This window comes from Camarhynchus parvulus, chromosome 8 (assembly GCF_901933205.1).
Source record: "Camarhynchus parvulus chromosome 8, STF_HiC, whole genome shotgun sequence".
NCBI classification, from domain to species: domain Eukaryota; kingdom Metazoa; phylum Chordata; class Aves; order Passeriformes; family Thraupidae; genus Camarhynchus; species Camarhynchus parvulus.
Genome location: NC_044578.1, coordinates 21,941,709 through 21,963,930, shown reverse-complemented (window position 1 = coordinate 21,963,930; position 22,222 = coordinate 21,941,709). Strand labels below are relative to the sequence as shown.

General features: G+C 40.2%; 1 protein-coding gene across 2 annotated transcripts in view; it reads right to left on the bottom strand.

Moving 5' to 3' along the window:
* Positions 1–8,969: 8,969 nt before the first annotated feature.
* The window catches only part of DENND1B (DENN domain containing 1B), a 150,525-nt gene continuing 137,272 nt past the window's right edge, over positions 8,970–22,222 (bottom strand). For both annotated transcript variants that reach the window (XM_030953026.1, XM_030953027.1), the window contains 3 exons: positions 18,757–18,836; positions 17,528–17,741; positions 8,970–16,310 (listed from right to left, as the gene is read on the bottom strand). In XM_030953026.1, the coding sequence (XP_030808886.1) occupies positions 15,759–16,310; positions 17,528–17,741; positions 18,757–18,836 (846 nt within the window). In that variant the 3' untranslated portion in view covers positions 8,970–15,758. The remainder of the gene's footprint in view (positions 16,311–17,527; positions 17,742–18,756; positions 18,837–22,222) is intronic.

Sequence of the window (22,222 nt, the reverse complement as noted above, 5' to 3'; positions counted from 1 at the left end):
CAACATCCAAAGGCAGCAGGAAGGTAGATGCTGCAGCTGGAAATGCTCAATGGCAGCCTGGAGAGGCACAAAAAGTCCCCAAGCTGTTGCATCATTAACATGCTATAGTGACCATAATATGCATGGTTAGGAAGACTGACACCCTTCTAGGCCATGTCTCAACCAGGGAACAACGGCTAAAACAAAAGAGAATACATTTTCAAGAGTATCTAATAACATATCTGATGAAATATAACCCACAGATTAAGACAGAGGTAGCAGATGCCAAGGTATTTTCTGCTTCTCAGCCCAGGGGTTTAATAGAATGTATAGAAGCACAGACATTCAGGGAGGAGCAATAACATCTAGGAGTTGTGGAGAGCATGTGTGCTGCTATAAGGAAAAATACTGAAATTGGCTTCTGGCTCCCAAAAAGGCACTGGTAACCTCTACTACTGTGGTGAGATCTCCACATAAAATTCCATTTGTTTAATCTCTCTCACTATTTGCTTCAAAAGCTTGAAGTATAATATATTATTCATGACCACTTGCAATCTATCCATTAAAGAAAAAAAAAAGCTCAATATACTCCCAAGGATTACACATTTAACCTTCTCTTCATGTCTAATAGCCTTCTACAAAGAAAGAGAAGGTGCTGGGCTAGAACACACAGTCTGCCCTGCACCAAATCCCTCCAAAGGTACTCAGAGGCAGGGGAAGGATGAAGCAACTTACCCCCCTTGCATGGTCCATTCCCTTTTCCTTGGAAACAGGGGGCATCCAACCTGTGAAACAGTGAGCATTACCTTGCATTATGTGCCCTCTCTGTTGTATGTAAAATTGACTGTTCCTTCTCTAGATGTACATAATATGGTCATAGTTTAGATGCTGTATTCATATTACTGTTTTGCTCTGTGCAGGATCAAAATGACCAATAAATAAGGATTATATCAAAGCCTGTATTATTTTTGCTTTATGGGATTCTTTCATCATGCAATTACAGAGGAAATGATCCCCAGATCAGAACAATATTAACAGTTTAAGAAGTCAAGCTTGCCATTAGAAATAAAGTGATCAAGAATCATTTTCCATACTTGGGAATGAGGTGCACAGTGGGAGCTGCCAGCCCCAGCACTGCAATCTGCACCATCCTCTGCTGCAGCCACACCAACCCACTCTCCTGGACCATCAAAAGGATGTGTTTGTGCCAGGTCCCAGGGTGGCACAAATCAATACAGCCCCACAGATACTAATTTATACAGGCTGAGAAGCACACGCTCTGGTTTTGAAATTACTGCTGCCTTCCCAGCACTGTGGATAAGCACAGGCAGAAAAGTGGCAGAGCTGTAAGGATTTGCTTCACTTAATGGAAGTCCCATTTTCTGCTCTCTTCAAAAGCCTTTCTGTTACTTTTCAATAAAGATCAATGACCTCAGAAGCCAAGAGTCCTACTGCCTCTAAAGCACCAGCACCCTGGCAGGGTGCCCTGGGAGCAGTTCAGCTCCTCTGCAGCCTGGCTGCAGAACAGGACACCTCCAGGTAAGACACAATTCCTTCCCCCCGAGCAGTGCCCAGCCCTGCCCCAATGGCCTGGGAGCAGCTGACTTCCCAAACAGCAAAAACTGAGGAGGCAGCACCTAAAGAAACCACTCCCAACAGTGAAAAGATGCCTTTGAAGCCATGGGCCAGCTCTGCCTCTCGCTTCTGGTCCCTTCCATACTCTGCACACTCTTTCCCAGCTGAGGCCTGCCATTCCCACACCCCTGTCCTCTGATCCTCTTGGAAGAGGCATCTGTGCTCACCCCAGCCCTCTAAAGGCCTGTCATCAAGGCAAAGAGATTGCTAAACATTCTCTTGGCAACAGCAGATCATTTTGCAAAAATGATACACCCAGGAGAGAAGGTGAATGCAAACTTTTGTGAGAATGTGTTTTTCTCAGTATGCTGGCATGTAACCAACCAAACTCAAGCAGCAGCATCCTGTGCTGCAGCCAGAGCAGCCACTGTGCACCCAGGGCAGGGCACTTTGAGCACTGCCAGATAACCACAGAGCACTTTGGTGAATCCAAATCCCTTGAGGTATTACTCTTATCTCCTCCTTTGATAAGTGTGTGCCAGCCACTGTTTCCATGTCACAGATTGCCCATGAGGAACTCTGTGCCACAGGCTATGTTAAGCATCATTAGGTGTTTTTTAAAAATAATTGTCCAATCCTTTTGTTTTTGGGACATCTAAATAAAAGTTTGTGTATTCTTCAAAAACACAAGTTAAAGCAGGAGAATCCAAGTGTGCCAAAGGTATTTCTGGGTAAGAGTATTTCACTGCCTAGATCAATAGCATCTCTTAAGCCTCAGCATGAGGAACAGCTCCAAAACCATGAAACTCACATTTGCCAATATTTTAGTAACTGAATGTTGCTAAGACCTCACTCTCCAAAGATGATCATGATCTGACCTTGTGGGGTTTAAATAGAAAACACTGCTTTTCTGTGTTCTCTGGAAGAGGAACACCAACACCACCACCACCACGGATTTGTTTCACTTTCTTTCGCTCAAGGGAGCACAAAAATTCCTACTCATTTCAACAAAATTGAATTATCCTTCTATTGACTACAACTGAATGATCTGAAACTTCCAGAGTACATTTCACAGACTTACACCTATATGTCACACTACTTTCCAGCTGCAGCTGCCCATTCTCAGGTGGGGAATCCTCTCCCTTCCCACATCTCCAAAATACACCTTCTGCTCCTGCAGGACATGAGGAAGCATCTGGCCCATCCAGGTTTTTGGTCTGTGATTAGGTAAGCTACAATTTTTGTCATTGTCTACATCTGGCTAGTGATTATTGTTCCCACAGATGCTAATTAATAATAAACTTCATCTAATTTACAGTATTAAATAAAGAAAATAGTTGACACACTTTTAAAAATGTCCATAATAAATACAGTCCTACAGCAGAAATCTTGTCTCCAGATAAGAGACAGCAAAGTCTTTTCCCCAGCCCCAAACGTCTGTTCAATGTTTTATTTAACACAAGCCCCAAGTCTCACTGCAGGACAAACCTTACATGTGTAATGTCACATAACATCAGGAACCACGGATCAGAGGATTTTGGCCAAGTTCCTTTTCCTGTGCTATTCAATCACCTCTCAGCTAAAGAAAACTGACACCTCTGAAAACAATTCAAAAAAAGAGCATCAGATTAGGCATTGTAACTCAATAAAGCTGAGCAGTGAATAGCTGACACCACTCGAATTTTGCCTATTGCAAGATGTCACAGTTGAATGAATGGATGGGGCTTTCATGCCCCACTGAAGCATGCACAGCCTTCAAACTACTGGCATGTGTCAAGATGCTGCAAAACCTAACATTTATAAAAGATACATCTGGTGTGCATTTATTGGGAGCAGAGTGAGGTCTTGTTTAAATTGCACATATGAATTTGATGTGGAGAGGAGGCAGCATCCCAAGCCTCACAGTAAAAGCATGTTTTTAACCTAAACTCCTCCATCTATAATGCAAGCCATGAGGTGTGAAGACCTCTTGCACAGTGAAAAGCCAGAGCATAAATTATGAATCAAGGCACAGGTGAAGTACTGAAGGCCAGGCAGAGGTCTCAATTCAGTTGTGATTTTTCTGAGTTTACATTCTTTCAAATTATATTTATTGGATAAAAAAATATTAGGAGATTTTAAATTGCAACCAATTTGAGTGACTTTGCTGTTTTTGACTTGGTTTCACAAACTTTGCTTTTAATTTCTGATTTTATCAGGCCATGATTTTTCTCTCCCCAGAGACATTTGACAAAGCAATTCCTTCCCCAGCAATCCATCTAACATTGTCAAGCACCACAGAGACAGGCATGTCCAAATCATGGCTTTCAATCATCTATCTTGATCAGAGAAAAGCCACACAAGCCTTCATCTGGTTCCATGCTCCTCATGGCACCGTTTGAAGCATGCCATTCTCCTCAGCTCAATATTGTGTGTGACCTTTCAGGTTCCACCTGTAGTTCCAGCAAAAGCTCAATTTCCACTGGCACGCACTGTAATAACCAGCGCTGACAAAAATGTGTGTTTCCAATTTAAACCCACTCAGTTTCACTTGGCACCTGCACTAACCCTTCTTGGCAGCACAGATTCGGCAGGAGCAGCAGCAGAGGAGGAGTGGGAGGGAAAGGCTCTGCAGGGCCACCCTAAGGCAATGTGACCATGGTGGCTGTGGCCCTTGTCACCTGTGCTGCGTGTTGGCAGTGCCCAGGCAGTCAGGGCACGGAAAGCCTCGGGTTACAGAGCTGCCTTCTGCCCCCAAAATAAACAACTGGGTGTCTCCCGTGCAGCTAGCACACAGACAACAGGAGTTCTGTACAGGTAACTGCACAATTGTTAGGCAGATTAGGGAAGTGTAAGTCTTCAGGGGAGATGTGATGAGTATTTCCACATATTTTTGCTCAAAGGACAGAACAGCTTAAACAAATAAATGCAGCCTTAACTGCTTCTGATCCCTCCTCAGCAAGCAGGGAGAGGATGCCCATACAGCAAGCTGTGGGCATCCAGCGAGACAGGGCACCCTGCCTGTACCACAGCCACTTTAGGAGCAGCCAGGAGCCCAGGCATATTGTGGAGGAAAAAGCATCAGGCTTTCCTTCCTGGCTGCCTGCAGCACCACTGTGGGAACAGTGCTTCACACCTTGGCTACAAGGACCTAGAAACACCCACAAAAGGAGCAACCTTGACCTAGATCCCAGCGACAAAGCAGGAAAATAAGCAAACCAGAAGAGCAATGGGTGAACTGCTCCTGTCCCTCAGCTTCTGGCACTGAGAAACTGAGGGACAGGAGCACTGACATGTGTCAGTGACTGCAGCTCTTCCAGATATTTAAATATTCCTGTGGCCACAAGTGAGAGTCATTTAAAGCAAACCAGCAGTTTGAGACTTTCCTTCTGGAATGTATAAAACCTCAATGTTCAGTTGAACAAGCCCAGTGCCAAGCATTTTCTTTCAGTGGGCTCTATGGCAGGATCATAGAGAACCGTGATAAACCTGACCCCAGGGAGAAGGAAGCTCCAGCAGGTTTTTGCATGAGAAATGAGCTCAAGAGAAGAGATGCAGATCTGCCTTTGGAGGCGGCCCAGTGCTAGCAGAAATGATTCAACCAGTCCCAGAGAAGATCATTCTGCTCCAGAACTATGGGTAACAGTGAGCACTGGCCAGAAAAATAGGTGGCTGCACTCAGGCCCTGCGCAGACTGGATTAGTTTGTGTTTGTCACTCAGTCCTGGGATGAATTTTTCTTGTGTAGCCTGCATCAGATGTAGAAATCGCCTGTCAAATTTTCTGACGTTGGGGAGAAAAGAAGGGGAAAAAAATCAATTACACAAATACTGGTCTGTTGACATTTAAAATGAGACAATGATGAGCATATATAAAAAAAAAAGGTTAAAAAAATCCTGGGCCAGCAACCCAAAGGACCAAAGACAAATCACAAAATAGGATGCAACTAATTAGGCTGAAATGCCAACAATGTTCAGGATATCGTTCAGAGGATCTGTGGTGTCAGACTGCTGCCGTGACCCCAGTACGAATATGCCAAGGGGAAATGTAGAATAGGACTGAATCAGATAAGTTAAATACAAATATTTTAAAATGACATTTTAATTTCTACCTCACCATTTTAACATTTTCGAAATCGTTAAATAAGCATGTCGCCTATTCTCAGAGCAGGCCAAATGTCAGATGTTTGTATGTATTATTCAGCTGAACATTTTAGGTACATAATCCTCCTCATTGCTAAACAGGTGGCACTATATTAACAGGTTATTTTCTCAAAAGGAGCAGTGAACAGAACACTGCTGACTCCAGGCAGTGGTGTATTACTGAATGTGGAGCCAATGCAAGGATGGAACTGAGTTGAGGTCTGTAGGCAGGACAGAACTTTCTGCTGTAACTACCACTTCTAAAGCACATTTCAAGGCAGAGTACCACAATTTAGCTGAATGATTCATAGAATTATACACAGCTGGAAAAGAAACTTTTGTAGGCAAGTGATTGTATAAGCCATACATGACAGAGCATATCTCTACTGTGTCTTATCCAGGAAACTGAGTAGTTTAGGACTTAACAATTAAAAACACATAACAGACCTAACAGGAAAAGCCTTGCAACCAAGTTTAGTTGATTCATTTTAGGCCACACTGTACCTTTCTTTTTCAGAGTTGTATGGTGGGGGTTTGTTGCTGCTTTCTTCCCAATCTTTCAGCGACAATTATTTGAGAGAAGAAATGGGCCCAAAAATAAAAAATCAGTGGAGCTGTACACCATCAGGAACCCAGCCCTTCAACTTTCAGAAGGAATGTGAAACAGGCAGTCACAGAAAGGAAATAACATACAGCCCATAGCATATTCCAAATGTGCTTCCCAAACTTTTCTTTTAGAACTAGTACTTGTTTATGTTTCAAACATGATTTCCAATAGGATTGACTGCCTCTGGGCTTTTGAAGTGCAAGAAGCTGTTAGCATTTTTTTCTGACTGGTGAAAATCTGCAGACAGACTCTACTCTGCTTTATCTGAACACCAGCAAGCCCACAACAACACTCCGGGCATTGCTTAGGTTTTTGTTGTTTTGTTGTTATTGCTTGTCACATCAAATAAGAATCTAAATCCCTGAATTTGATAAAGTTATTTTTCATTTTGTGAACATGAGGTTAACACACAGTGAGTCCTGGAATGAAAATGAAACGCTTTGCCCATCATTGAGGATCGGCTGCAGCTGCACTGTGTGAAAGTGAGTTGCAAAAGCAATTCTCATCTGCTTTTGAAGCACAACCAAGAAGTTACTAATGAGTAGGAGAGTTTTTGATTTCTCCTTCTAACTAAGTCCCCAGTAAATCTGTGCTTTGAGCTGCATTTTTCCCTCAAATGACACAAGTCCTCATAGATGAGCCAGCTTTGGTACCCAGGGTGGTACCATGGGGCTGGTACCCCAAACCCCCCTGAGTTCTTCACAGACACTTGGTATTGTATTGACATGAAGAGTCCTGCTGCACCATCTGTGGAAAATCTGCAACTTAACTTAGCTTGACCTTTTGGTATTATCTCCTCTTTTTCAGTCCTTTCTCATTCTTGAGCTTGAAAGAACTTGACTCAAACATCCACAGAAGGCAAGTTCCAACCACTCTCAAATACCCTGAGATAAAAACTAAGGAAAGCAGGTGAACTTTACCTGAAAGACTTCATGGCTCCCCACTCCTTCAGCAAAGATTCTCTTTATAAAGTCTTCAATAGACTCATAATCTGGACCTACAACAAAAAGTTCATTTTCATAGCTATCATTTTAACAGTTGAATTTCAACACATCTACTGGAAAATCAAAGGAATGACGACAAGATGTGCCATGCTTAATCTAGCAGTGAGGATCCCTTTGCTTCCACACTTCACAGCTGGTACCACTCTGCTGGCTGCAGTAAGCTAGCACAGATCTAACAGCAAGTGTTAAAATCACACCCTCATTGTTTTCTATCAAGATAATTTGTAGTTTTCTCATCAGTTGTGGATTGACAGTATAAATATTGAAACCATGGTGTCTATGGATGCTTTTAATATAGAAGAGTGAATAACAGATTATACTGCATAGCCATTCAATGGAAAATTCCAGCTGAATTATATTCATACACCTGAACTACATTAAAAAGCTTCGTGAGACGCTTCCCCCATGTCTGATGGAGGCAATGCCAGCCAGCTCCAGGACAGATCCATGGCTGGCCAAGGCTGAGGTGATCAGCCACAGTGGCAGCACCTCTGGGATAACACAGTCAAGGGGGGAAAATACCCTGTGCAATGCAGCTGAGAGAGAGGAGAGAGAGGAGGAGAAAGCAGCAGCTGTGCAGACATCGAGGTCAGTGATGAGGGAGGGGTGGCAGCTGCTCCAGAAGGTGTTCCAGGAGCTGCTCCAGGAGGGGGTCCAAAAGGTGTTCCAGGTGCCGGAGCTGCTCCAGGTGCCAGAGCAGAGATTCCCCTGCAGCCCGTGGTGCAGCCCATGGTGAGGCGGCTGTGCCCCTGCAGCCCATGGAGGAATTCCTCCATGCTGGAGCTGGGGAAGAGTCAGGAGCCCTCTCCCTGAGAAAGATGGAGCAGCAGAACCCAGCCAGGGTCATTTCACCCCTTACAGATCCTTTTGCCCCCCTAAGTTACAGATGAAACCTACCTTCCTTTTCCTTTAATCTCCCTGGGAGCCAAGAGGTGCTTTCTGCAGCAGCCTCTCCCCAGCAGAGGGAGGGGAGGAAGGCAGGGCACAGCTGGGCCAGGGGGGGTCACACAGGGCCACCAGGTGCACGAGGGGCTGCAGCCAGGCCCAGGGGAGCAGGGCAGAAGAGCAGAGGGTGTCCAGGTTTGTAAAAAGGGGAGGCCCAGCAGCTCTCAGCAGCCCAGTCTGACCCCTCAGCAGATGCCACCACAGCTCTCACAGGAGGTCAGGCAGCCCTCCTCCCTCCCAACAGGACCCCCAGGAGCTCTCTGGTAACACTTGGCTGAGCAGCACAAAAATACTTGCTGAGATCACAATTATTATTACCTTTTTTAACATCTAATGTGAAAGGTTCAAACCAGAGCACCCATCAATTATTACTGTACCTTCTTCTTGCTTGTTTCTCCTTAATATGTTGATTTCTTAACCTAGGAAAAAAGATAATATACCTACTTTTCTGGCAGTAATTTGAAGATCTAGAGCCCAAGAAAAGCTGTTTAACAAAAAGGAAGTATTAGCTAAGTTTTTAAAAGATCCGAAATATCACTGGAATTTCAAAGGACATCAACATTTAACATTTGCACTAATCAACTCATTATTGCATTCAAGGAAACACATTTTGCTTTCCCTATATTTGAGAAAATGAAATGTTCATTCAATGGAGAAAAACTTCCAAAATAATACTGGATCATTTCAATCTTTATGCCTGATAAGCATGAAAATGCTCATCAGATCAACCCATCAAACAAGAACCTGCATCACCCAAGGAATTTGGATATTGTTAAATTTTATTTTATAGTACAGTGTTGGGCACTTTATGGTCACGTGGAATTCACCAAAAACTTCTACTGATGCCACAAACTTTGGAAGGAAAAAGAAAAAAACAAACCACACCACACATCACAGCTCACTTAATACATCTAGACAGTGCACTACTAACAGTAGTCTAAGGTCAGAATTACAGTTCTCAAGATGACTTTGAACAGTAGTCCAGAAGGTGCAAAAGCATGGAGTAAATTTGGCTCTAGTTTTGTTAAAAGGTCAGTAACTAACTAAATTTTCAAAACTGTAAGGACAATGCTGGTTGTTTGGTGTGTGAGTTTTTTTAATCTCAAAATTATCAATAAAATCTCAATGTATCCTGTACTTTATGCCTCTCTTTTAAGTATTAAAGACTCACAATAAGGGACATTACTGGGAATAGTTTTCAAGGGTCACCAAAAAAATGTTATAAAAAAAAAATCAGAAGCATCAGGATTACATGGTGTTGCTTTGTTCCATGTCGAGGCATTTCTCATCATATCTGGCACAGATTTAAAATTAACAAACACAAATTGACAGTTTGCCAAACATCTAAGCATTTTAAATTGCTCTTCCACCTCAGAAATCATGAAGTAACAGATGCAATGTGCATGTGTGCAAGCTGCACCAAGATTAGCTCTTCCACAGTGCTTTATTGCCTCATTCAAGTATATTAATTTAAAGAAGGTCTCAAGGAAAAACCAAAGGTTAAAAGAAAATGTACATCAATATACAAAGAAATTAATTTACAAAAACTTAAAAGGATACTGGCAACATTAGTAGATGTTTTAAGTAATGACTTATGATAATTATGGATGTCACAAACTAAATTCTTGTGGTCATTGCTGGTCCTGAAAAGCAGTGCTTAACACCTCAGCTTTTTTATGATTAATAAGAGATCAAAGCATAAACTAAATATCATAAATTCTAAGAGTTATCCTTACTTCAATTTAACCAGGTTTTAATTTTAAGAGTCACCTGGAACTACTGGTATGTGAACATTGGCTTAGGCCTTATTATTTCTACAGAATGTGACATCCACAATCATTCCCAGTCACTAGAAATATACACTTGCCTCATTAGAATAGATTTCTTCATGTTTTTATCATACAACTGTATTTCAAAGTTACATGTAATTTTACACATTTCTAAAAAATACAATTTCATGGGTCTGCTTGAAAGCAGATGTGCACTACTAAATTACTTTGAAACAAGGGGTAATATTGCACAAAATTCACTGAAGATTTGAAAGTCAACACATTTCCCCCTTCCAACCAAGTTGCTCCCTTACTTTTAACAGAAAGAACATTAATTCACACAGAATCATAATAAATGTCAACATACTTGAACTCAACTTACTTTTCAAATGCTAATACTGTTACTGGATTCTAAATACAGGTGTTGTTAGTATTGAGCTAAGTAATAGTACATTTTAATTGAGTACCCTTTACTACAGTACACCTTGGAGTAACTTCCAACTGTGTTACCTGCTTCATACCCCAACCCAGCAGGGGATGGCAATGGCCCCCCAGCTATGTGGGTTATGGATGTCCCTCTAGACTGAGGTGGCTGTGGACTAACCAGGAAACTCTACAAGAATAAGTGAAGCAGCTTTCAGAAAGACCTGTCAAATACTTTCAGCTGGCCACTGACTGAAACTGTGGAACAGATATTGCAAAACAGATCAAGGGAGGTTTTGCACAAACAAACCATATCATCCCTTTCCATTCCTTTAGTTTCTACACCCTGAGGACCATAATTCTAGGCCAGCTGTGGTCCATGCTCCTGGGGTGAAGATGAGGACACGTTCTGGTCAGCTCAGATTCTGCTAACAAGCAAACAGAGACAGACATGCCTAATAGCAGCAAAGAAGTTACTGAAGACAAGTCACATCACCATTCATACTGGTTTTGCTGGTGCAGTTATTTCTACATTCATTCTTCAAAGATTTACTGCAATACCATGGGAACAGACAAGCCTTCACCATCCTGAGCTTTGCAATACAGAAGCTGTTTATTAACCACATTTGTTTAGCCTGAAATTTCAGGCTGCTGGGAATACACTGGCTAGAGTCTCACAGCACCCGGACTAGAGGCTGGTGCCAAGGGAGGAGATGCTAACTCCTTGGAAATAAAGCTCCTCTTGGGCTCTCCCTGAGAAGTCAGGGAGGTCCATGGTTAGGGGTTCTTCCTGCAGGACAGGGTACAGTCAGGATCACACAGGGGGCATTGGCAAAAGGGCCTCATGCTGGCACTTGATTATTGCATGAAATGTTTCTTTGATTACTTACATGCATAGAGAAAGTATTTTAGATGCTCCTAGCAATTCTATTAGACAGCTGCACCAACAAAGCATTGTTCTGTAGAACTGAGTATCATTGACTGCAGGTGGATAAGGAGAAGCTGTTTTAAACACCTGGGGTAACTGTTCTCTTGCCTAGACTTTACATTGGTTACAAGAACACGAGGTTGTAAACTAGCTCATCCTAAAACCTGAGAAGACATCTAAAACAGAATTCTAAGGTCTAAAACACTCTTCTAATAGATTGGGTGGGATTTTCAGAAGCACCCAGCACTTGTCTAAAACTCTGCCTGAAGTCTGTGCTATAATGCCTGAGAGGGGACTTCAGCCAGTGCTGAGAGTTTCTGATGATCCCACCCCAACAGCAGCAGCACCACTGAAATGCTAAATGACAAGGAAGGGTTCAGTCGACAACTTCTATGACAACTTCTACAACTACATTTTTCCTTCAGAACAGGTCTATTTTTCAGAACTACATGATGCCCAAAAATGTGAGATGGAAGAGCAAACCACTGCCTATTCTACACAGACTGCCCTCTGCATGCATAGAGGGTGGGTAGGGATCACCTCTGCATCCACAGCCCTTCCCTGGTATCTGCAGTTTTCCTCATTTCATCTCTACACACATAAATGGGAAGGCTCTGACTGGGACAACATATTATCCATTCTGCAAATCCCACAGGGAGTTAACTCCACAGGCAGCATTACTTTTACCTACAAGACTGAGCTGGAATCACTGTAACGGAGTTAGAACTGAAATCTGGAATTCTTCCAAGTTACTATCTCTCCTGTGGACTTCCAGGCTCTGCTTCACCACACTGCACTGGAACAACCCAGGAATCCCTTTGTCTTTCCACTGCCCTTACTTTTTCCTCCCAAACCAGATGAGTGATACGGCTCATTTTAGGCAGACATCTATGCAAAATAAACTCAAAAATATTAATCTCAAGTCCTGGTTTGACTTTCAACATCAGAAATTTGTTCCTATGTGTAAATAACAGACCACAAAGCTTAATCAAATAACCTGGTATCTCCCTTAAACAGGAGAAACAGGAGGATTTTTGAGATCCTGAAGAAAAGACATGCCTCTGAAGAAGACCACAGGAGCTCTGACTGAGCAGAATTCAGTTCTCACCAGAAGCTGGTGATCAATGTTGATGATTTTCAAAGACACTAGAAGGATTTCCATAACTAAAAAGCATACAAGTATAAAACTTGCAAAGTACTGGACCTGGAAAATTTATCTTAATATAGAACCCACTGTGGTACTAAAAATACTGCATATGTAGCCAATAAACAATTTTATATTATCACAAGGACAGAGAACAAGAGTGTTGAACCAGAAATATCAGTTTGGACTCTTATCTATTTGGTAACTGGCAATTCTATTCAAATAAGGCACAAATATTAGCCTTTTTAAAAGATCACTGATAGTAAGTGGAAAAGATCCTGTATATTACAGAGTAAAAAATGTACCTACAGTTAAAATCAACATATATATAAGACAAAGCTATTTCTGAACCCATACAAGGCTCAAAACCAAAAAAGACATTATTTAATGATTGTAAACAAACTATGAGCTTTGTAAATAGTAAGAAAACAATGCAGCATAAGCACAGAAACATTTTGACTGAAATTAAAATAATTCTAAATTGAATGTTACCATCTTCTATTTAATCTGTTTACTTCTTTTCAGCCTGCATTTTCACTCCATGAAGCAGTGAATTATTACTACAATGCCTCAATTTTGAAAGATTCCACTTTCAAACTTTCAATTTTATGATCCTTATAAAAACTTAAGAATACTGGCAGTCTCACATGGCTTCCATATTTATTCCACAAAGGTGAAAATGGAACAACCTATGTGATCATTTGTTCAGTATCTAACCCTCATGTAAAGCCAGTAAGATTTATTCCTGTATTAGACAGTGATTTTTGAAAATCATTTTCTGGCAGCATTCCTGGACTTAAGTGTTTGATGGTTTTGAAAGTAATAGTGGCCATAATTTCTGGGTTTTATTCTATTTTCCTCCTTAAAACATTGATACTATTTACTAACTTTAATAAATGAAGGAAACAAAGCAACTTAGATTGAACCACGGATAGAAACATCATGTGTGGTGCAGAGGAAAGGAAAATTTGAACTTTGAAAGTCTCACCACAAAATGCAAGGAGATGAATGAAAAGGAGTGAGAATTACTACAAGAACAAAAATCTGCGTATTGCCTATTGCCACACTATGCTTAGGAAATGTTTACTACCCACAAAGGAGAAGAATGCTCTCAAGTCATTAATACCAGCTTTAAACAAGGAACCATCAAGGTTGCTCTGGAACTTTTTCAATCTGAACAGCACATGAACCACTTGGCCTGACCCACTTGGAACACTGAGAGTGAAGATTTTAATTATTTTTATGATACTTTTGATTTCTAATAGTGCAAAATATTTTGCCAAGTTACATTTTTTGTTATTACAAAAGTCCACAACATATCATGTTGATGCACAAGAGGAAACCAAAGGATAAACAAATAGTTTAGAGTACAGACTTCTGGATATACAACTGCTAACTCTGGAACACTGAGATTCTCCAGCAATGCAGATGCCCTCCAAAATGTTCATGCTTGATCAGACACAGATATTTCTGCAAGATTTGAACTTTTACTATGTTTTAGCTTTGTTGCACTGATTAAAAAATTAATTCTGGAAGCTCATCCTCAGTGGCAAGCACTGGCCCAGCCCTTGTCATTCTGGAGCAAGATGAAATTTTGCACTAAGCCCAGGTCTCACTCTACTGAGCCTCTCTGGTGAGGTTCCAAACAGTGCCTCTGCCCTGACATGGAGCAATTGCCTTAGGTCAGCTACCTTGTAAGAAAGCAGCCAAAACACCCTTTTTCATTTGTGTCAGCTAGAAAGAAAATGAATAAATAAATCTCAGTGAGGCAACTGATATGAAACTCTGCTACAAACTACTATTAAGGTACTAGAGCACAATCTGATCCAAATACCAAGCCCGGGAATGTGCTCACTCAGGCCTAGCCTGAGATTAACAGAAATCAATCATGACAGAGAGAGAAAGAAAAAAGGTTTCATGACTTAGAAGAGCAGCAGAACATTCTTCTCAGACAGAGTTCCTTTTATACCCATGTGCTATTTCTACCAACTTTACCACAAATATCCCTAAAACCTGACAATTCCAATCTGCTGAAACTGATTAACTGTCCCTTCTGTCCTAAGCTGATGGGGAAACAAGGTATGTATGGTGAGGTGGAAAAAGAAGAGACAAAGAAAATTTTAAAAATTAAAGAGCTGCTCCATAGAGTATCAAAAATGTTCAGACTTTAAATATCCAAATATTTGTCAGGAACACTGCCAGAAGGAGGACAAATTCTTGTTCTAAATACATTATACATCGGGACCATTTAGTCTTCTTCACTGAATTGAGAAGGAAGTTTTTGGTTGTCCAACTTGGCTAAAATGAAAGTTGGATATATGCAGTCTCAAACTGAATCTATTAAATTTAGCTTTCTAGTGTTACAAATCAGGCACAAATTAGTTTTCCAACTATTAAACTGCAGAAAATAAAAAAATAATATAAATCTATCAATTCCACTTACACTTTCCTTTATGAGAATTTTTAGGTGAATTAGTCTACCTAGGGAAACTGATAATGTGTCTTTAAAGTGTCTTAGTTGTAAACAGAAGTCAATAAACGTCACATTATAATTCAGCACTTCATGTAATTTATAGAAGAGAGAAAACCACGTGCTACCTTTTTGAAGTCTGGAAGACAGAGCCACAGTTTTAGTCTGGAGTAAGTTCCAAGTTATAGTCACAAGAAATTCCTTAATCTATAAAAAATCTCCTTTCCTCCCCCCGACCTTTGCTGAAGCAAATTCCTGCCATGGAAAATCATTATTGCTGTTTTGTAGATTTGCATTCATCTTCTAAGACAGTTAAACCCCTTCTCAAAAGATTAAGGCAATTATTATTCATTACAAATATTAACATTTGTACATTTCAGACAAATCAGATTGCTTGGTTCATTTCATGCTAATGGGATTAACATAGTACCTTCAAAACCTGGCTACCTTTAGGTGACACCCTTGCTGCTTAGAGGAAGCAAATGCTAGGAAGCACCATACACTTGCTGTATTTTAAACATAGAGACTAACTAGTACCTGATTTGAGAGTGCATTCATACATGTAGTTCCATTTTGTGGACCTAACTACAGCCAACAAATGAACTGAGTAAACGCAGAAGAGGATGTCCAATGGCAGAAAATGCATACCCAACTGAAGAGAATTATTTTTATAATGAAGATCTCTTATTCCTTTTCATTTTTTTTGGTTATCATCTTATATGGAGTTACATGGAGTCCTGAGTAGTCTCCCTTTAATATCTGATGGGAGTCAAGTTTCACTTTTTATACTTTTCTTACGTTTTATTTCCACTCCTACTGCTGGATAAGCTATCCTTTGAAATATTTAAACCATAGTGAAAAGCAGAATTCAGTTTACATAATGACACCACTTCTTGAAGAAGTCCACCTTCTTCTGGAATTTCATCTCCTTCCTTCCCACCTTTCTCCCAAGGGACCAGAATGGATGGCTGTTGAGCAAGACCTGCTGGGAGCTGATCTTCTGAGGTATTGCTTAGTGTTTCATTAGGCTTTGCATCCTGACAGGAAGAAAAACCTGCTTTGAAACTTTCTAGGGAAGTAAACTGGGCACTTGGTCGTACTGGAGACAGGGATGTCAAACTAGTGGTGTCCATCTTGTCAGTAGTAAAGGTTTTGCCACTCTTTTCTTCTTCCATCCTTGAGAGAGATTCTCTCTGGCCACCAGAAGAAACTTGCTTCCTTGGTGATGGGGGCAGCTGCTTCCCATGGAGGACACTGTCATCCTGGCCGAGGTTCCACTCTGCCTGGTCATTAGCACTGCTGCAGAGCAGGGTAAGGTTGCTCTCACTAGGTGCATTTGACTTGTTCTGAAAGAAAACACATGTGTTCATAGTTAATGTCACAAGAAACATCTCTACATGGGTATTTTTGAAACACAAGTACTGGAAGGGATTTCGTATGTTCCTAAATCATGGATTCCCTTTGGGGCTCAGTGCTACAGAACAATTATCCCAGACACAATGCAAGGCCAAGTGTTTTTACATTTCCTCACAGAACACTGTCTCTTAGCCTAAGGACTGCCTCTGGTACCACAAAGAGGAAGGATTTCTGTCTCCTCTGTCCATTCAGTCTTGGCACAAGCAGTTTTGACAGTGAACAAAGACACACTTTTCTCGTTTGTACCCATGATATGAGAGGGAGGAGGACTAAAACTAAAACCAGATGGCATTTCCTCTTTGCTTCAGTAATTAATTATACCAATTTTCAATATTAAATTTTTTTGGTCAAACAAAACTGGGCATTTTATTAATCTAACCCCTGTGTGACACTCATAATATAAAATTTTACAAGCTTTATAAATATTTGCATCAGTATTCGCTGCTCCAGTAACAAATCTTCTACTATAGGATCCCTTTCAGCAAAAGTAAGTGTTGGACAGCTGACATGTGCTGGAATTCAAAAACACTAAGCTTTTTTGGCTAATACCACAGCAGTGACTTGGTGAAAGTTTTAAAACTGTAGGCAAGCAGTGTGTTTACACTAAAGGACCAGTGCAACTCTACCTAAAATAGGAACAAGGAGCCCTCTTAGAAAACTCTGGAGTACTATTCTAGCAGTGTTTCAGGTGCAATTACCACCTGGATTCCATGACTTAAATCAAGAAGGAAATATCATCATATCACTATGACTAGTCTAAGTCTACTAGGTGAAAAATGCCTTTTAAACCACATTAAAATATCCCAAACCAGCTCAAGGCATATCAGATTTAACAGAAAAAAATATATAAATATAGTATTAAACTATTTGATTAAGTAAATTATTACACTGTTCACAGTTCTCTATGTGGTTACTGCTTTAAGGGAAAAATACTGTTCCAAGATGACTTGGTAACCTGGAGAATTTCTTGGCTGGTGAAAAACCATCATGCAGTAGCCAGCATAAGTGTACTGTTCTACAGCCCTAGGAAGACACATCAGCAATTCTAAGAACTGTGCTGCAGTGTCTGAGCTGCATGTTGTTCATTCCACAAGTGCAGGATTCCACTGCAAATGGGTTGGTTTTCAAATGAAAGCAGAAGACTAACCTCAGTCTTGTAATCAATGTCATCCATTGATCTGAAGAAATCCAGGCTCTTTGCTCCTGAGAGTTTTCCTTGATCTGAACTGTGTGTGCTCAGCGTGTCCAGAATCTCTCCAAGCAAGTCCATTTCTCCTTGATGCTGAGTTATTCCAGTTTCACCAGAACCATCACTATCATAAAAGTAAGCAGAAGCTTCTTCACTGTCTTCTGATGATAACCTGAAAACAAAACTTTTCCATCAGATAGGAACATAAAAGCCATTTTATTATAGCCACGTCAGAAAGGACATAGGGGAATGCATTTCAAGAGCTCTGAATAGGAACATCAACCTGGAATATCTTTCTACTCAAGAATTTTCCTGAACACAGATACATGGCATTGATGGAGATGCAGTTACCATTAGCTGCCTCCTGGCCTAGCCAAACATTTTGTTGTAGTGACAAGACTGCTAATGCAACTTTTCCTCCATCACATGGGCAGATTGACTGAAGTACTGCCTATCTGCAAGGACGACTGGTGCTTTTGTCTCTTATTTCCTTTCTTGTTCATTGCAATATCTTTACCTCAGACCCCCTTCTACCATCGTCTTTTTCTACCTCTGTCTATCAGTACTGCTACAAAGGCTGTTTTCCACGGCCCACTGTTTCCATTATATCCTTTTAACATTTCACTAGCTTCATCTTCCCTACTATATCACAGTTTAAACTGCTTGATTTTGCTTTCAGTGTCCTTTCTGGTTTATATCCAGATGTTCATTATCAACAATCAACTCCTCAATTCAGAAAATGCCTCAATCCAGCTTAAGCCTCAACTTACAGGAAGACCTCAATATAAAATCCCCAAGACATTATATGTCTTTCAGACACTTCAAAAAATGTCCCATTATCATGACCACCACAAAAGGCTTAAAGAATAGATTGGCTGAGGTCACTCCCCACCATGCTGATGAATATTTCGCTGTTTCTTTGTGTATGTAGTCTTTTTATCTGGAGGCTGTGAAGACTGAGGATTATGTCAAGCTCTTCTGGACACTATAAATAATGAAAAGATATAATAGCCTGTCCCTCTTTTTAAAGCAGATTTAAATCCTAAACTACTTGACATCATCTAGATCAAGAATTGAGCTACCAGCCTAGACAGGAGAAAAATGTGTCACTTGAACTCTACTTTGCTGAATAACACTTGTTACCCTCTCTTCTATACATGCATAACCCATCCAGACAGGCTTCTTACTTGCTTGTTCTCTCAATTTCATCATCTTCATCTTCATCCAAGGCATCATCCTGGTTACTGAGGCGCTGGTTGAAACGAGTCTAGAGAAAGGACAATTAACATTATAATTTTGTTTATTTTTTTCTATTTCAGCATTACTTCTTTGAAGACCAGCTGTCACTTTACTCATTAGGGTTTCTGAACGCTTGCTGAAAAAAACCACATATTGATCAAGTCTTGTAAAGGCTGCTCCAAGTCCTCAAGCACCACCAATTAAAGAGAACCATTTCTCTTCATGGCCTATGGAGGGCCTCCTTATTTATGCAAAGCCTGGTGTGCCTTATTATTTTTGCAAAGCATTCATTAGCAGAAGACTGGATATTGGAGGAAAAGCATCACTCAAGTCTACCAGCTACCCTTTCTTGAAAGCACATCACAAAAAGCACTGTGGTTTAGTACTTTCTGGTAGAAATATTTGCCAAGCTTTGGTTCATGTGGTCTATTGAGCATGAAGAAAAATTGACTTTTGAAGTAGCAAATACAAAGAAAATTGAGAGTCTCTTTATAAAGCTACATTTATGTTATGGTGCTGTACAGGACTGCAGAGTAAATAATATCCAGTTCAGGAACTTTGCACTAGGAATGCCTTTGTGCAGGATAATTTACTGTGGATTACAATTAATTCCAACCCAGTGCACACTCAGAGCACCCCAAGAGGACTTTGCATGGTGGAGCTGGTGTGCTGTAAATTCACACATTTCTGTACAGAATACTCACCTATTACATCACATTATTATTCAGCAAACAAAAATAGTCTAAAAAATTCCACAATAATTGGAAAAAAAGTCTCTATCCTGATCAGAACATTTAAATCAGGAATTTTAATCACTTGTACTTCGCAAGTGATTGTCTTAAGGACTATACAACTCTCATACTTGTTTTGTATCAAAAACTTTTGTATAGGAAGTTTAACTATACTGGCAATCAATGCACTGAAGATATTGTGAACCCTGGATAACCACTAATAATTTAAAGACATATGGATGGAACTTGTGCAGAGGAAAAACAGCATAAGCTAACTCTGAGGAAAATCATAAGCAAGTAAGAAGTGCTACTGCCCACATCTTATCACGCAGTTCACCAAATGCCTAAACCTGCAACCAGCCCCTGATGGGGAAGAAATATGGCCTTAATTTCAGACCACAAGGGGCTTGAAAATCTCGTACTGTGAGGTTTTCAGTATGTTACCTATTACAGATGTTGTCAGTGTTCTACAAATACCAGGACGCTCTCTGTAACTCCCCACCCCTCCATTATTTAGAGGAATGTCTCAGTATTCACTCTTTAGAGACTGAGACATTTTTTCTTGTTCAACAAGAGAGAATTTAATTAAAGCAGCAAGTTTTGATAACACTTTCCACAGTTCTTTGCCCTCAAAGAGGAAACATATGGTTCTTTATGTGTTAAACCAAGTTAATAGTTGACGGAAAATGAGAGAATTATTGGAGTATTACAACCCATCAAACAACCCTACCTAAGATTCATTCTGAACAAAAGGTATAGGATGGAATACAGAGAAACTAACTGTTTCTAACTCCTTCATATTTTTGTGAGTTCATAGTGTTGTTCCCCCCACTGTTGCAAATAATCATTCTCCTGTTGTAAGTACAGGGAAGCGAATCCCTCTGTTAACTGATACTGGTGACTGGTTATCTTACTGATCCATGTCACAAGCACAGTCACTGGTTTTGGTTTAAAAGTTGCAGCTTTAAGTACTTATCTTCATTGGGAAAATTTAAATACTTTGATTTGGTAATGCTAGAAAGTAACCACTTCCCCAAGAAAATTCTGACATGACATTTATTGTAATTCAAGCTCTAACCTGTAACTGGCTCCTGGAGGGCAAAATGCTGTCTGCCTCTCTCATTTTCTTTTGAATTTGCATCAAAATTAGATGTTGCCATCACATTTACTCCTACTAACATAAATATGAGATTTTGCAGGGAAGAAGATTTTTTAAAATGTTGAGCAGTTGCAGAAAACAGAATGGAAACTGACACTTGTTTATCTGTAGAGGAATTAACTCTGCCAATGGAATAAAATTCTACAAGGTAACACTTGCTGATTTCTTGAAATAATAAATAATATTTCAAAGAGGACAGATATCAAGCTTCAAGAAAAAAAGGGGAAAAAGGAAGAAAAGTTCTGTCTTTGACAAACAGGAGCTGAATAAAATTAAGTAGAATCAGCAAACAACACAGGCATTGCAGTAGCCCCTCAGAACATCTATGAACAGTAATATGCAAGTGTGTTAGTGAAAGCACAAATAATCATATAAAGGAATGTAACAGACAGGTTAATAAACCTAAAACGTCCCTCCAAAACAAAGACTCCTAGCTCCTGATGGTCAAACTCTTTGAAAAAACATTTTTGTTACCAATTTAAATGATATGGGGTATATTATAAAATTACACAGGGAGACTTTCAACAACTAAATCAAATAAAATGGGATTTACATATGAAGAAAAAGATATGGGGGAAGGGAAGGAAAGGAAAATATCTGGCAGTAAATAACAACCTTCTCCAGCATTTACAGCTCTGTGAGCTAACCACAGAGACAACAAGCAACACATGTTTTTGAATAGGTGACTTTCCTTTAGGAGCTGTAATAAAAACGACTGCAAGGGAGGGGTATGTCCAGACTACTTCGCAAAGAAAAAGAAAGAAAGAAACCCTTAATAAATTTCAAAAGGAGAGCCATAAAACTTTTTCAATGCTCCACTAGGCAAAGTGACAGAGTATGTGCACCTGCAAAAGCTGTCAGAGTCATTTAAGAAGTCCTTCCATTACTGACGTACCCTGCTGTTTGCAGTTATTTAAGCTTTTAATTTCTGTCTTTTCTGCATTTTGAAGTGTGTAACCTTTTTTATACCCCTTTATGAAAAAAGGACAGACTTCTGCTTCCTTCCTGATTAGCATTCTAATAACAACCAGACCATTTAAATTTATTACCACAAGAAATGATATGGCAACAGTCCTTTCTTGCTGCACCAGAACTTTATAAAGTCTTAATAGACTGCTGTCATGTTTATTTCTATAAAATAAAGGAACAAACTTCTTTAAAGTACCTGGTTGTTTTGCTTCTTTCAAACAGTTCTGCTTAGATATTAAATCTATTACTTAATGTATTTACTTTATATCATAACAAGAACAGGGATTCAGCTTTTGCTGTTTCAAATTTCTCTCATCTTCCTGCACATGGCATCTCTTATCTCTCATTTTGCTTGGAATGTAAGAGCTGAGCACACTTAAACACAAGCTCATGTTCTCCACAAGCTGGTGTGAGGCTATAGATCCTTTCTGTATTCACCATATCCATCCTCTCTGCTTGCTGCCCTGCTTCAAAATCTCCTTCTGCAAGTAGTCTGCAGCCTATACAGACCTGACCCAATGCTGATCACTGAAATAAGGAAAAGGAGCTGACAGT